The 15,866-nt window shown below is 35.3% G+C and overlaps 1 protein-coding gene across 1 annotated transcript; it reads right to left on the bottom strand.

Moving 5' to 3' along the window:
• Positions 1–1,156: 1,156 nt before the first annotated feature.
• LOC132554443 (uncharacterized) lies at positions 1,157–15,048 on the bottom strand. Its single transcript, XM_060218763.1, has 4 exons — positions 14,472–15,048; positions 11,760–12,329; positions 4,969–4,998; positions 1,157–4,358 (listed from the first exon to the last, which is right to left on the bottom strand). Exons 1-4 carry the CDS (start codon positions 15,046–15,048, stop codon positions 1,438–1,440), a joined length of 4,098 nt encoding a protein of 1,365 aa, XP_060074746.1. The 3' UTR covers positions 1,157–1,437.
• Positions 15,049–15,866: the final 818 nt, after the last annotated feature.

Consider the following 15,866-nt stretch of genomic DNA (forward strand, 5'->3'; position numbering starts at 1 on the left):
TAGGTGTATTATAGCAATTGTAATGGCAAGACATGCCAAGGGGAAACTCCATTTCTGAAAAATACTGGAGACCCCAGAAAGCAGATGTCACCTACAGGTGTAATATAACATTTGTACTGGAAAGACATACCAGGGGGAAGCTCCATCCCTGAAAAGTACTGGAGACCCCAGGTGTATTATATCTTCTCCTGTTACAGCTTATAATTAGATGTAATGGCCTACTATTAAATGTTAATTCTACTCAGTTCTAAACTGTATACACAGATGACTTCATTATCATTTTCACACTAATTGGCAAGTTCTGTCAATGTAACAGGAAATTACCAAATGATACAACTGTAATAAATAACCAAATCGTCAGTATTTAGATCAAATGCATTATCTAATATCCCAGTAAAAATACCTACACAGGAATTATAGATCTCACACACTTTACAACAATAAATTGTTATATAAACATCACACATGTTCACATTATTGAACTCTATAATATATACCACCTTTTTAATAAGTTTTTCATCAATAAGACAAGTTTCAATAATTAAGTGACCTTAATCATTTGTTCAAAATATGACTAATTATTATTTACAAAATAAACAAATCCTCAACATACACATGAGCCATAAGGAAATAAGCAATCTCAAATTATGATCTTTAAACAAAATATGGAACCCTGCAATAGCTGCTGGGTAGCAACAACATAACTTGGCTTTCGGATTATAACCTTCAACATATTTACTTGAAGAAAAGATAATTTCCACAATAAAAAGTTTTGAGAAATTTAATTGAGAAACCAGAGAGGATCTCATGTTTCCTCAGAAAAATAATTTGGTTTTGTGTACCTTAAGTATTCATATTAATTGAATGAAGTTCTGAAAAAAAAGTGAGAAGTATTTTCAAAAGAAAAATACATTTTAAATGAAGTTCAAATAAAGTTATCACTGATTTTCTTAATCGTTTTTAATTTTAAAATTTAAATAATTTTAATTTCTTAAAAATAACATGAATATATTTTATTTTCCATTAGAATGCTCATTTCATCATAGTGAGATATTCCCAATAGGTTTTTAATATTGAACACAAAAATTTTTAAATATTATCAATTAAAAACAACATATAACATCACAAATTTTGTAATTTCTAAACAAACCCGAGAGTTAATCCTGACCAGGGCCATGGCATTCAGATACGTATGATCAGAATATTTTCCAGCGAAATAGACACCGATCACTCGAATCTGGTCGAAGACATATTTATGTCTATTTCTATCACAGCGTGAATACGATCGTCAAACTCGTACAGAAAGTCATCATAATTGATAGATTTTCCCTCATAACAACAACTCAGCATCATCACCTGGACTGGCGACATGATGGATGTTAATGGTTTGTATTGATTATCAATGGACATTTCATAGAAAAAAAATCACCTGTATATTTATTTACCGAACACTTTGATAAGATGATCATACAAACGGTTGTCATAGGCCAACCACCACCTTCCCATTTCTCTTTCCTTCTCCAATCTCTTTTCCGTTTCTTTCACCATGTCTAAAACACTTTTCCCCTCCCTGTCAAGTATGGTTGTGATGTCATACTTACATCCTGTTGATTCTATGTATTGTTTGACGTGAGTCTCACACTCAGTGAACTTGTCTACATCTTGTCTATATGACTCAGCTATGTAATGTAGACAATGACGGCCACGGTTGTCTACAGCTGCGGTCAGTGATGGAAATTTCTCGCATAAATGAACACAAATCTCCCTCTTCCCATTCATACAACTCACATGTAATGGAGTCTGTCCTTTACCATCTACTGCTTTGATCAGTAATGGGTATTTCTCACATAAATACACACATATCTCCTGGTTTCCCCACCTACAACTGATATGTAAAACTGTCCTTCCTACATTATCCACTAACTTAGACATGTACTGACCCCATTCACAATCCCTGTGTACAACATGTTTGTCTGTCCCACACTGTTTATCCAAGGTTTTAAGTGTAGTTCTCTCCACTGTCTGGAATATAGATAAGTTTCCCTTCCTTGCCGCTACATGAAGCGGGGTTCGTAGATGATTATTAGTGTCATGTACCAAGTCTGGACACTTATCACATAACTCAGTCACCATCTCTTCTCTCTCCCACCGACACACCACATGTAGGATATTGTGATTGTTCTCATCCCTCCATGATACAGTGGCGTCATACAGTAGTAGTTTACATAACAATTCGACACTCCTTTCACTCACCACAAACAGCAGTGTTTTATTGTCAGGTTTGACTCCCTCACTCAAAAGATACAAAACACACTCTTTTGAACCAGAATGACATGCTTTATTTAATAAGTCAAGTTTTTCCTTACCATTCAGGTATTTAAAAACTTTCTTAAGTGCTTCCACATCTCCCTTACTATACTGACTACCTCCTGTAATCAATGACCACCACTTTGTGTGCTTGTCAGATTTTACTCCCTCACTCAAAAGATATAAAATACATTCTTTTGAACCATAACGACATGCTTCATTGAACAAGACACGTTTTTTATAATTATTCAGGTATTTAAAAACTTTCTTAAGTACATCTACATCTCCCTTACTATACCCATCACCTCCAGTAATTAATGACCACCACTTTGTGTAATTGTCAGGTTCCACTCCATCACTCAGAAGATATAAAACACATTCTTTTGAACCAGAACGACATGCTAATTTTAACAATTCAAGTTTCTTCCTATCATTCAGGTGTTTAAAGACTTTCTTAAGTACATCCTCATCTCCTTTGCCACAACTAGACACATCACCTCCTGTAATCAATGACCACCAGTTTGTGTCCTTGTCAGGTTTGACTCCCTCACTCAGAAGATGTAGACCACATTCTTTTGAACCAGAACGACATGCTTCATTTAACAAGTCAAGTTTTTTCTTATCATTCAGGTATTTAAAGACTTTCTTAAGTACATCCACATCTCCCTCACCACGACCAAACACACTATACTCATCACCTCCTGTAATCAATGACCACCAGTTTGTGTACTCATCTGGTTTGACTCCCTCACTCAGAAGATATAAACCACATTCTTTTAAACCATGAAGACATGCTCTATTTAACACAGCAAGTTTATCAACTTTTCTCTCATTTAACAATTCGACAAAGCTTACAACAAATTCAGGATCTTTCCATACATCTAGAGACTTAATATCATGAAGATATTTCTCACACTCAAACTCTCTCACTAGACGTTCTCGCAGATATGTATAATGATCTGGTGATATGACAATCATATCAGACGATGTTTCTGCAAGCGTGAGATAACCGAGGGATTTCACTGGACAATTTTGTATATAACCAATTGGGGTTTTGTTCCCATACAAAAGAGCTACTGTGGTATGTACAGAATCATGATTAAATCTGTACACTTCATCACCAGACCAATATTCCTCCTTCACTACTAAAAATCCTAGTAATCTGTCTAAACTTTCTTTTACAAATCCTACTTTCTGCTTGTAAGTCAATGCTGTTCTGTCATCCTCACCATCAATCAGATTAATATCAAATGATTCCTCTAGCAATGTTTTGTTGATTTTATCACTGTTTGGGTCTAAATCATTAACTTTTACATTCCCTCCATTGAAGAAAAGAAACAAAATGGCAGAACATTGTGGTAATCTTGACAATGCTTCAATTAAAACTTTAAAAGGTTTCTCAAAAAATTTCCCACGACTTTTCTGCAATTCCTCAGAGTTATAGAAAATGTTGCAGCACTGTGGAAACCCAATGCTCGATGCACATTTCAAAATATCTTCTGTTTCTTTCTCTTCCCATTCATAATTGTTTGGTGTATACATTTTAAGAAGGTTTTTTCTTTCCTCTAAAATCCTGTATGTGTCCGAACTCAGGTCAATAGTATTATGTTTGGTGAAAACTGGTTCCAAAGACCACTTTGCCAAAACATTATATATTTCATTACGAATAGTTACAATTAAAAAATTGGGATAGGTTTGTTCATCAGCAAAAAGAGTTTCTATATCAGTGATTCTTTTGTTCCACTCTCGTACGTCATTGCGTTCAACATCTTTCTCTCCAAAAATATCATCAATTAAAGTCACCAAACGCAAGTTTGGAGACATTTTCTCTAATTTCTTGATTTCATGAAGCTGAAGAGGTTGTCTGCATTGCTGCTCCTTGATCAACCAGTCCATGAGTTGAATGGCAATTGAAGTCTTGCCATCTCCTGTATTACCCTTGATCATTATGACTCTGTTCTTTTTTAGTTTCTCTTGAGCATCACGAAACCCTTTGGTCTCCAAGAACTTTTTCTTCTTTTTATCTGTTGTGATCCTCTCTTTGGTTTTAACTATAAGAAAATGAGGAAAACAAATGCTAAAGAAGCAAAGTATTGATATTGTTGATTTTTTATAAGTTTAGGTTGTTTGTTGGTTAACAGTGTGAATGAACATGAAATCTGTATACAGTATTTCTCCTTCCCAGAATGGAGCCCCAACCTCTAGACTCAAGGAGAGTCATGCATCGCTTTTACAAAACACAGTCTAATATGATTATTTCCATTCAATTTTACATATTTTTGTATAATATGCAAAACTAAAAAATGTTTTAAGGAATGACTGAATCAAGTACGCTTTCACCAATCCATGACCCATTGAAAATGTGTGTATTGTCCAATTCTATACCACACTATAATGTATAAGAACGGAGAGAAGGATTTGATGTAAGCTATACAGGGAATAAATCTTACTTTCAAGATATTTCTGTAGATAAACAGAATAAAATAGGTCAAAATTATTCCATATTTCCATTACGGTGCTGTGGATGCAGGTTGTTGAGATAATGGTTTTGACAAATCTGCTTGATTTTCGCACACAATGCCCAGTCATATTGTGATTCTGGTTTTGAGAAATCTGCTCTATTTTTGCACACAACAAACGCTTTGTCCAGATGCAACTTACCAATCAAAGGTCTTAGGTCAGCATGGATTTCTGAAAAAAAAAAGATTCACATATTAAGTAGGAGTTGCTGAAATTTAAAACAGATGAATTATTCCTGAGTGGTTTAAGACTAATTATATTCCATGGATCTTCATTAGACATGTCCCTCCACGTTTCCTCTGGCGCCAACACCAAAGGTTAGATATGTTGACATACCGAACTATCTGTTCATCAAAATCATATTGGCATTAAAATTCCTCATCTCCATGATTTTTATTGTTTATTTGTTGGATCTTTTCCCTTCTATTCTCTTCTTTCCTCCAATTTGCTCTTCATGATATGTTGTATTGAGAGGTAAATTAATCATATGGTATATACCATCAAGAGAAGGAACATAAGGCCCAAGGGCCTTAACGGTCACCTGTGGAATATATGTCAATAATCTGGGGATTTTAAAATGTTGCAAAAATGTAACAACACTTGTGCAGGACCATGTGTAAAACATCTGTACCAAATTTGAACATGACCCACCCAATGGTTCTTGCGAGGAAGTCCATAATGTCTTAGCCAAACAGAGGCCAGGGTGGCCATCTTGAAATTTGAATCGCCCCAAAAAGCTAAAACACTTGCAAGGACCTTGTGTAGAACATTCGTATCAAGTTTCCCCATTTTCCCCCTCCTGGGGCCACGCCCTTTTTCTTCACAAACTTGAAGCGGCTTCCCATGGGGATGTTTTCTGCCAAGTTTGGTCAAAATCCATCCACTGGTTCTTGAGAAGTAGTCATTTAATGAAGGTTTTTACATATGGCCCCTTTTACACAGCTTATGGGCCAAAAAGGGGAAATTATCACTTTTTTCCACATACTTTCATATGTCCTTCACTAAGGGATGCTGTCTACCAAATTTGGTTGAAATCAGTTAAAGTTAAATTTTCGACCCTTTTGAGCGCCCCCTAGTGGGGCCTTTTTTTCCCTGATTTTGTTTTTTCATTCGCAATCTTTATAGACCTTGCCATTGGGACCCTAAATATCAAATATGTATTTAATCTGACTGTTGGTTCATGAGAAGAAGATTTTTAAATATTTACCTAATTTTCCCCCCTTTTTCCCCCCTCCTGCGACCCTATTGGGGCCACACCCTTTTTCTTCGCAAACTTGAAGCAGCTTCCCATGGGGATGCTCTATGCCAAGTTTGGTAAAAAAGCATCCAATGGTTCTTGAGAAGCCATTTAAAGAAGGTTTTTTTTTTACATATGGCCCCTTTTACACCCCTTATGGGCCCCAAAGGGCACATAATTACTTTTTTCAACATAATTTCATATGTCCTTCACTAAGAGATGCTTTCTACCAAATTTGGTTGAAATTGGTCAAAGTTGAATTTTTGACCCTTTTGAGCGCCCCCTAGTGGGGCCGTTTTTGACCCAATTTTTTTTTTCATTCACAAACTTTGTAGACCTTGCCATAAGGACCCTAAATATCATATATGAATTTAATCTGACTGTTGGTTCATAAGAAGAATTTTAAAGATTTACCTAATTTTACCCCCTTTTTCCCCCTCCTCAGGCCCCTATTGCGGCCACGCCCTTTTTCTTCGCAAACTTGAAGCGGCTTCCCATGGGGATGCTTTGTGCCAAGTTTGGTCAAAATCCATTCAGTGGTTCTTGAGAAGAGGTTGTATATGTGAAAAGTTAATGACGCACCGCGCACGACGACAGACAAATCATGATGGCAATAGGTCACCATGAGCCTTTGGCTCAGGCGACCTAAAAATATAAAGAGGCCTAGCAGCCTTGACGGTCACCCGAGATAAACAATAATAAATATAAAGGTTAAAGGATGGTTATCAAGAGTCATGAAAAAGAAATTGTGACACTGAAAAAGTAAGTCAGTGTCAATAAATGCATCATCTTATACTAATAATTCTTACAAAGTTATTTCCAGAGGAAAATAACCAATGTTATACTCATTCAATTTTTCTATGAAAATTAAAGTAAAGACTAAAAAAAATCCTTCCCATGGAAAAATGTTAGGTTCAGTTTGGTAATTAAAGCATTAAAATGCTTCCATTCAGAACATTCGATTCTACCATATCTGGGTGTTAGAAAATATCCTGATACACAGATCTGTCAAAATCATTTTACACAGGTCAGTCAATATCCTTAATACACAGGTCAGTCAATATCCTTAATACACAGGTCAGTCAATATCCTTAATACAGTGGTCAGTCATAATCCTTAATACACAGGTCAGTCAATATCCTTAATACACAGGTCAGTCAATATCCTTAATACACAGGTCAGTCAATATCCTTAATACACAGGTCAGTCAATATCCTTAATACACAAGTCAGTCAATATCCTTAATACACAGGTCAGTCAATATCCTTAATACACAGGTCAGGCAATATTCTGATACACAGCTCAATCTATATCATAATACACAGGTCAGTCAATATCATAATACACAGGTCCGTCTATATCCTGATACACAGGTCAGTCAATATCCTTAATACACAGGTCTGTCTATATCCTGATACACGGGTCCGTCAATATCATAATACACAGGTCAGTCAATATCCTTAATACACAAGTCAGTCAATATCCTTAATACACAGGTCAGGCAATATTCTGATACACAGCTCAGTCTATATCATAATACACAGGTCAGTCAATATCATAATACACAGGTCAGTCTATATCATAATACACAGGTCAGTCAATATCATAATACACAGGTCAGTCAATATCCTTAATACACAGGTGTGGCAATATTCTGATACACAGCTCAGTCTTTACCATAATACACAGGTCAGTCAATATCATAATACACAGGTCAGTCAATATCATAATACACAGGTCAGTCAATATCCTTTATACACAGGTCAGTCAATATCCTGATACACAGGTACACAGGTCAGTCAATATCATAATACACAGGTCAGTCAATATCTTTAATACACAGGTCAGTCAATATCCTTAATACACAGGTCAGTCAATATCCTGATACAAGGTCAGTCTATATCATAATACACAGGTCAGTCAATATCATAATACACAGGTCAGTCTATATCATAATACACAGGTCAGTCAATATCATAATACACAGGTCAGTCAATATCTTTAATACACAGGTCAGTCAATATCCTTAATACACAGGTCAGTCAATATCCTGATACAAGGTCAGTCTATATCATAATACACAGGTCAGTCAATATCTTTAATACACAGGTCAGTCAATATCATAATACACAGGTCAGTCAATATCCTTAATGCACAGGTCAGTCAATATCCTGATACACAGGTCAGTCAATATCCTGATACACAGGTCAGTCAATATCATAATACACAGGTCAGTCTATATCATAATACACAGGTCAGTCAATATCCTTAATATAGAGGTCAGTCAATATCATAATACATAGGTCAGTCAATATCCTTAATACACAGGTCAGTCAATATCTTAATACACAGCTCAGTCAATATCATAATACACAGGTGAGTCTATATCCTGATACACAGGTCAGTCTATATCCTGATACACAGGTCAGTCTATATCATAATACACAGGTCAGTCAATATCTTTTTACACAGGTCAGTCAATATCCTTAATACACAGGTCAGTCAATATCATAATACACAGGTCAGTCTATATCATAATACACAGGTCAGTCAATATCATAATACACAGGTCAGTCTATATCCTGATACACAGGTCAGTCAATATCCTTAATACACAGGTCAGTCTATATCATAATACACAGGTCAGTCAATATCATAATACACAGGTCAGTCAATATCCTGATACACAGGTCAGTCTATATCCTGATACACAGGTCAGTCAATATCCTTAATACACAGGTCAGTCAATATACCTCAGTCAATATATACACAGGTCAGTCAATATCCTAAATACACAGGTCAGTCAATATCCTTAATACACAGTCTATATCCTTATACACAGGTCAGTCAATATCCTGATACACATGTCAGTTAATATCATAATACACAGGTCAGTCAATAACATAATACACAGGTCAGTCTATATCCTTATACACAGGTCAGTCTATATCCTTATACACAGGTCTGTCTATATCCTGATACACAGGTCAGTCAATATCCTTAATACACAGGTCAGTCTATATCATAATACACAGGTCAGTCAATATCATAATACACAGGTCAGTCAATATCCTGATACACAGGTCCGTCTATATCGTGATACACAGGTCAGTCTATATCCTTATACACAGGTCTGTCTATATCCTGATACACAGGTCAGTCAATATCCTTACTACACAGGTCAGTCAATATCCTGATACACATGTCAGTTAATATCATAATACACAGGTCAGTCAATAACATAATACACAGGTCAGTCAATATCCTTAATACACAGGTCAGTCAATATCCTTAATACACAGGTCAGGCAATATTCTGATACACAGCTCAATCTATATCATAATACACAGGTCAGTCAATATCATAATACACAGGTCAGTCAATATCATAATACACAGGTCAGTCTATATCATAATACACAGGTCAGTCAATATCATAATACACAGGTCAGTCTATATCCTGATAGACAGGTCAGTCAATATCCTTAATACACAGGTCAGTCAATATCATAATACAGAGGTCAGTCTATATCATAATACACAGGTCAGTCAATATCATAATACACAGGTCAGTCTATATCCTGATACACAGGTCAGTCAATATCCTTAATACACAGGTCAGTCAATATCCTGATATACAGGTCAGTCAATATCCTAAATACACAGGTCAGTCAATATCCTTAATACACAGGTCAGTCTATATCATAATACACAAGTCAGTCAATATCATAATACACAGGTCAGTCTATATCCTGATAGACAGGTCAGTCAATATCCTTAATACAGAGGTCAGTCAATATCATAATACAGAGGTCAGTCTATATCATAATACACAGGTCAGTCAATATCATAATACACAGGTCAGTCTATATCCTGATACACAGGTCAGTCAATATCCTTAATACACAGGTCAGTCAATATCCTGATATACAGGTCAGTCAATATCCTAAATACACAGGTCAGTCAATATCCTTTATACACAGGTCAGTCTATATCATAATACACAGGTCAGTCAATATCATAATACACAGATCAGTCCATATCCCGATACACAGGTCAGTCAATATCCTTAATACAGAGGTCAGTCAATATCCTGATATACAGGTCAGTCCATATCCTGATACACAGGTCAGTCAATATCCTTAATACACAGGTCAGTCTATATCATAATACACAGGTCAGTCAATATCATAATACACAGGTCAGTCTATATCCTGATACACAGGTCAGTCAATATCCTTAATACACAGGTCAGTCAATATCCTTAATACACAGGTCAGTCAATATCCTTAATACACAGGTCAGTCTATATCATAATACACAGGTCAGTCTATATCCTGATACACAGGTCAGTCTATATCATAATACACAGGTCAGTCTATATCCTGATACACAGGTCAGTCTATATCATAATACACAGGTCAGTCTATATCATAATACACAGGTCAGTCTATATCCTGATACACAGGTCAGTCTATATCATAATACACAGGTCAGTCTATATCATAATACACAGGTCAGTCTATATCATAATACACAGGTCAGTCTATATCCTGATACACAGGTCAGTCTATATCATAATACACAGGTCAGTCAATATCATAATACACAGGTCAGTCTATATCCTGATACACAGTTCAGTCTATATCCTGATACATAGGTCAGTCTATATCATAATACACAGGTCAGTCTATATCATAATACACAGGTCAGTCTTTATCATAATACACAGGTCAGTCTATATCATAATACACAGGTCAGTCAATATCATCATACACAGGTCAGTCTTTATCATAATACACAGGTCAGTCTATATCATAATACACAGGTCAGTCAATATCATAATACACAGGTCAGTCAATATCCTTAATACACAGGTCAGTCAATATCCTTAATACACAGGTCAGTCTATATCATAATACACAGGTCAGTCAATATCCTTAATGCACAGGTCAGTCTATATCATAATACACAGGTCAGTCAATATCATAATACACAGGTCAGTCAATATCATAATACACAGGTCAGTCTTTATCATAATACACAGGTCAGTCTATATCATAATACACAGGTCAGTCTATATTATAATACACAGGTCAGTCAATATCTTTAATACACAGGTCAGTCTATATCACAATACACAGGTCAGTCTATATCACAATACACAGGTCAGTCTATATCACAATACACAGGTCAGTCTATATCATAATACACAGGTCTGTCTATATCACAATACACAGGTCAGTCTATATCACACTACACAGGTCAGTCTATATCATAATACACAGGTCTGTCTATATCCTTGTGATTTAATGACTTTATGTATGATGGTAATAGTCCATATTAGATTAAATGTTGTAAATCTTCCCACCTTGTTTATCCTACAAACACTAATTTTAAGAAACCATTGTTCTTCATGGCAGGCTTTCTGCTGAATATAGGCTGGTATCTTGTGTTTTTTAAACAAATTGAAATTGAAAATTGATCAAACTTAATAATTATCCTATACAGGATTGGACAAAGAATTGTATATTGTATATGTCAATCATGGACACGGATGGATCAACCTCTGATTACTTGTATACCCTGAATTCTTCAAATTATTAAATATAGTCCCGATGAGTTTGACTTTTCAGGGTTTTACTATATTAATACATGGGTCTGTTGATATTATGATATTAGTAAGATTATCATACCTCCATTTGATGAGAAAAAAAGATCTTTCGCGGTCTTCACATCATCCCTCACTGCTGTGACATCCTCCTTCACAGCATCAACATCATCCCTCACAGCAGTGACTTCACCCCTCACAGCAGAGACATCATACTTCAAGGCACCGACTTTACCCCTCACAGCACTGACATCATCCTGCACAGCAGTGACAGCATTCTTCACCACAGTGACATCATCACTCACAGCACTGACTTTACCCCCCACAGCAGTGACATCATCCTTCAAAACACCAACTTCACCCCTCATAGCATCGACATTATCCTGCACAGTAGTGACATCATTCTTTACAGCAGTCACATCATCCCTCACAACACCGACTTTATCCTTCATACCAGTGACATCATCCTTCACAGCAGTGACTTCATCCCTAACAGAACTGACATCATTCTTTACAGCAGTCACATCATCCCTCACAGCACCGACTTTATCCTTCATTCCAGTGACGTCATCCTTCACAGCAGTGACATCACTCTTCACAGCCGTGACATTATCTGTGACAGCAGTGATATTGTCTCTCAAATCAGCGATGGTGTCTGTTAAAATGTTTGCAGGAAAATAATTTTAATTTTCTTTATCTATAATCTGTTGATACAATTTAAAAGCATAAGTCCAAAAACAATGAGTGACTGTATCATAACCTAACTATATAAAATATACTAATATCTATACCTGATGATGGCAGGACAATATGTATTATACTGTTAATCTTAATAAAGAGTGGATAGCAGACCACATGAAAAGATGAAAAGGACTTGTCTTCATACAATTGCAGATTAAAACTTGTAAAATTACTTCAAACATTAGCAGAACAATACAGTAAATTTTCATGTATTAACTACATTCTTAAATTCATGTTTGATGATAGATTATCTTAGCCAAAGATTCTCTCCTCTGTGTTTACCTTAAACATTTACTAGGACTATAACATATCTCTCCTCTGTGTTTACCTTAAACATTTACTAGGACTATAACATATCTCTCCTCTGTGTTTACCTTAAACATTTACTAGGACTATAACATATCTCTCCTCTGTGTTTACCTTAAACATTTACTAGGACTATAACATATCTCTCCTCTGTGTTTACCTTAAACATTTACTAGGACTATAACATATCTCTCCTCTGTGTTTACCTTAAACATTTACTAGGACTATAACATATCTCTCCTCTGTGTTTACCTTAAACATTTACTAGGACTATAACATATCTCTCCTCTGTGTTTACCTTAAACATTTACTAGGACTATAACATATCTCTCCTCTGTTTACCTTAAACATTTACTAGGACTATAACATATCTCTTCTCTGTGTTTACCTTCAACATTTACTAGGACTATAACATATCTCTCCTCTGTGTTTACCTTAAACATTTACTAGGACTATAACATATCTCTTCTCTGTTTACCTTAAACATTTACTAGGACTATAACATATCTCTCCTCTGTGTTTACCTTAAACATTTACTAGGACTATAACATATCTCTCCTCTGTGTTTACCTTAAACATTTACTAGGACTATAACATATCTCTACTCTGTTTACCTTAAACATTTACTAGGACTATAACATATCTCTACTCTGTTTACCTTAAACATTTACTAGGACTATAACATATCTCTCCTCTGTGTTTACCTTAAACATTTACTAGGACTATAACATATCTCTCCTCTGTGTTTACCTTAAACATTTACTAGGACTATAACATATCTCTCCTCAGTGTTTACCTTAAACATTTACTAGGACTATAACATATCTCTCCTCTGTGTTTACCTTAAACATTTACTAGGACTATAACATATCTCTCCTCAGTGTTTACCTTAAACATTTACTAGGACTATAACATATCTCTCCTCTGTGTTTACCTTAAACATTTACTAGGACTATAACATATCTCTCCTCTGTGTTTACCTTAAACATTTACTAGGACTATAACATATCTCTCCTCTGTGTTTACCTTAAACATTTACTAGGACTATAACATATCTCTCCTCTGTGTTTACCTTAAACATTTACTAGGACTATAACATATCTCTCCTCTGTTTACCTTAAACATTTACTAGGACTATAACATATCTCTCCTCTGTTTACCTTAAACATTTACTAGGACTATAACATATCTCTCCTCTGTGTTTACCTTAAACATTTACTAGGACTATAACATATCTCTCCTCTGTGTTTACCTTAAACATTTACTAGGACTATAACATATCTCTCCTCTCTGTTTACCTTAAACATTTACTGGGACTATAACATATCTCTCCTCTGTGTTTACCTTAAACATTTACCAGGACTATAACATATCTCTTCTCTGTTTACCTTAAACATTTACTAGGACTATAACATATCTCTTCTCTGTGTTTACCTTAAACATTTACCAGGACTATAACATATCTCTTCTCTGTTTACCTTAAACATTTACTAGGACTATAACATATCTCTTCTCTGTGTTTACCTTAAACATTTACCAGGACTATAACATATCTCTCCTCTGTGTTTACCTTAAACATTTACTAGGACTATAACATATCTCTCCTCTGTTTACCTTAAACATTTACCAGGACAATAACATATATCTCCTCTGTGTTTACCTTAAACATTTACTAGGACTATAACATATCTCTCCTCTGTTTACCTTCAATATTTACTAGGACTATAACATATCTCTCCTCTGTGTTTACCTTCAATATTTCCAAGGTCTTTAACATATCTCTCCTCTGTAGCGGGGTCCATTGTCATTGTCAGTATGTTATTCAATTCTGCTACAAACAACCCTGATCTCAGATGATTTTTCTCTATATCCTCAACACTTTGGCGGATAACATCCCATCTAGTCTGAAAATCTCCATCAGAAAGAGAAGCAGTTTTTGTATGCCCGTAGGCCTTGTTTCGCTGCAAACGAAGGCGGTCGATGTTTGCTGCCAATGAACAGTCTGCCGCATCTGGAACTTGCCCCCATCCATTTTGATGATCTGGAATATTTCCAAGATTTCTCAAAAGGAGATAGAGAAGTGACAAATCAAAGTCCTTTACTGAACCTTGGAATTGACCAGTTGAAGGATAAAGAATTTTCTTCTGTTCTTGATTTAAAAGAGAAAAAATCTTAGCTTTGTGGTTGGATAAATCATTTGTGAGCCCATGTGATGACAGTTGAGCTGTAAGCAGCTCCCTGAAGAGTTCAGGGATAACATCAACCACAACCCTGCAAATCCGGGCAAAGTTTGTTGTTTCCTTTGTAGATTGATACCTGGCAGCCATCTTTGGAGGTCAAGACTATAAACAAGAAAATAAGTGATCAGATTTTAATAATTGGAAGGTACTGTAAAAGTCTGATGTCTTGCTGCAGTACATTGTAATGTTGTTACTTATAATTACACTTTATATAATCCTGACATACACCTCAAATTATGATATATTCTAGATGATGGAATATGATTTAAAATCAAACAAATTAACAATCATGTAAGGCACACCAATTTTAACAGTAGTTCTTTAGGTAATAGGGGTCAGAGGGTAGGTATTTATATATATATATATATATATATTATATATATATATATATTTTTCCACTTCTGGTAAATTTTAATGTGAGCAGAAGTAAAAATTTAACAAATATGGATTTTAATGTGTGAAAAGGTGCACACAATGGATCATGTACATGGTATTTAACAGTAAGGAAATGTGTTGTCATACTTTAAAGCTGTCTCATTTGTACTAGGGAAAATTAAAGATATTTTTTTCATTTTCACATCTGATAAATATTTCACTTGAAAATGTTAACCATTTTTCACTGTACCACTCATATCATGTGTTCTGAAAAATGAATCTTGTTTGAAATATGGAGTCTGTCAATGTCTCTTACTTAGCTCAGGGGTAATGGAGATTTTGGAGTGCTTCACTTTTAGCTTGCCATGAATGGTGAACTCAATTTAATACATAAGTAAATTGACATTCTCATAGTGATGCATCAGTAAATAACAGTCATATTTCAACATAATATTAATCCACAGAAGATGTAGGAAGTCGCCGAGATATTCATGCTTAAGCAATGCTAGTTGCTTATGACTTTAAACACA

This window comes from Ylistrum balloti, unplaced genomic scaffold (assembly GCF_031769215.1).
Source record: "Ylistrum balloti isolate Yb309-2 unplaced genomic scaffold, AGI_CSIRO_Ybal_v1 Utg370404, whole genome shotgun sequence".
Taxonomy (NCBI): Eukaryota; Metazoa; Mollusca; class Bivalvia; order Pectinida; family Pectinidae; genus Ylistrum; species Ylistrum balloti.

Coding starts and splice junctions, on each gene's coding strand:
- LOC132554443 (XM_060218763.1), bottom strand. CDS start 15,048: ATGGCTGCCAGGTATCAATCTACAAAGGAAACAACAAACTTTGCCCGG. Junction 12,330..14,471: donor AGACCTTGGAAATATTGAAG/GTAAACACAGAG, acceptor ACATTTTAACAG/ACACCATCGCTGATTTGAGA. Junction 4,359..4,968: donor TGACCTAAGACCTTTGATTG/GTAAGTTGCATC, acceptor ATTTTCTTATAG/TTAAAACCAAAGAGAGGATC.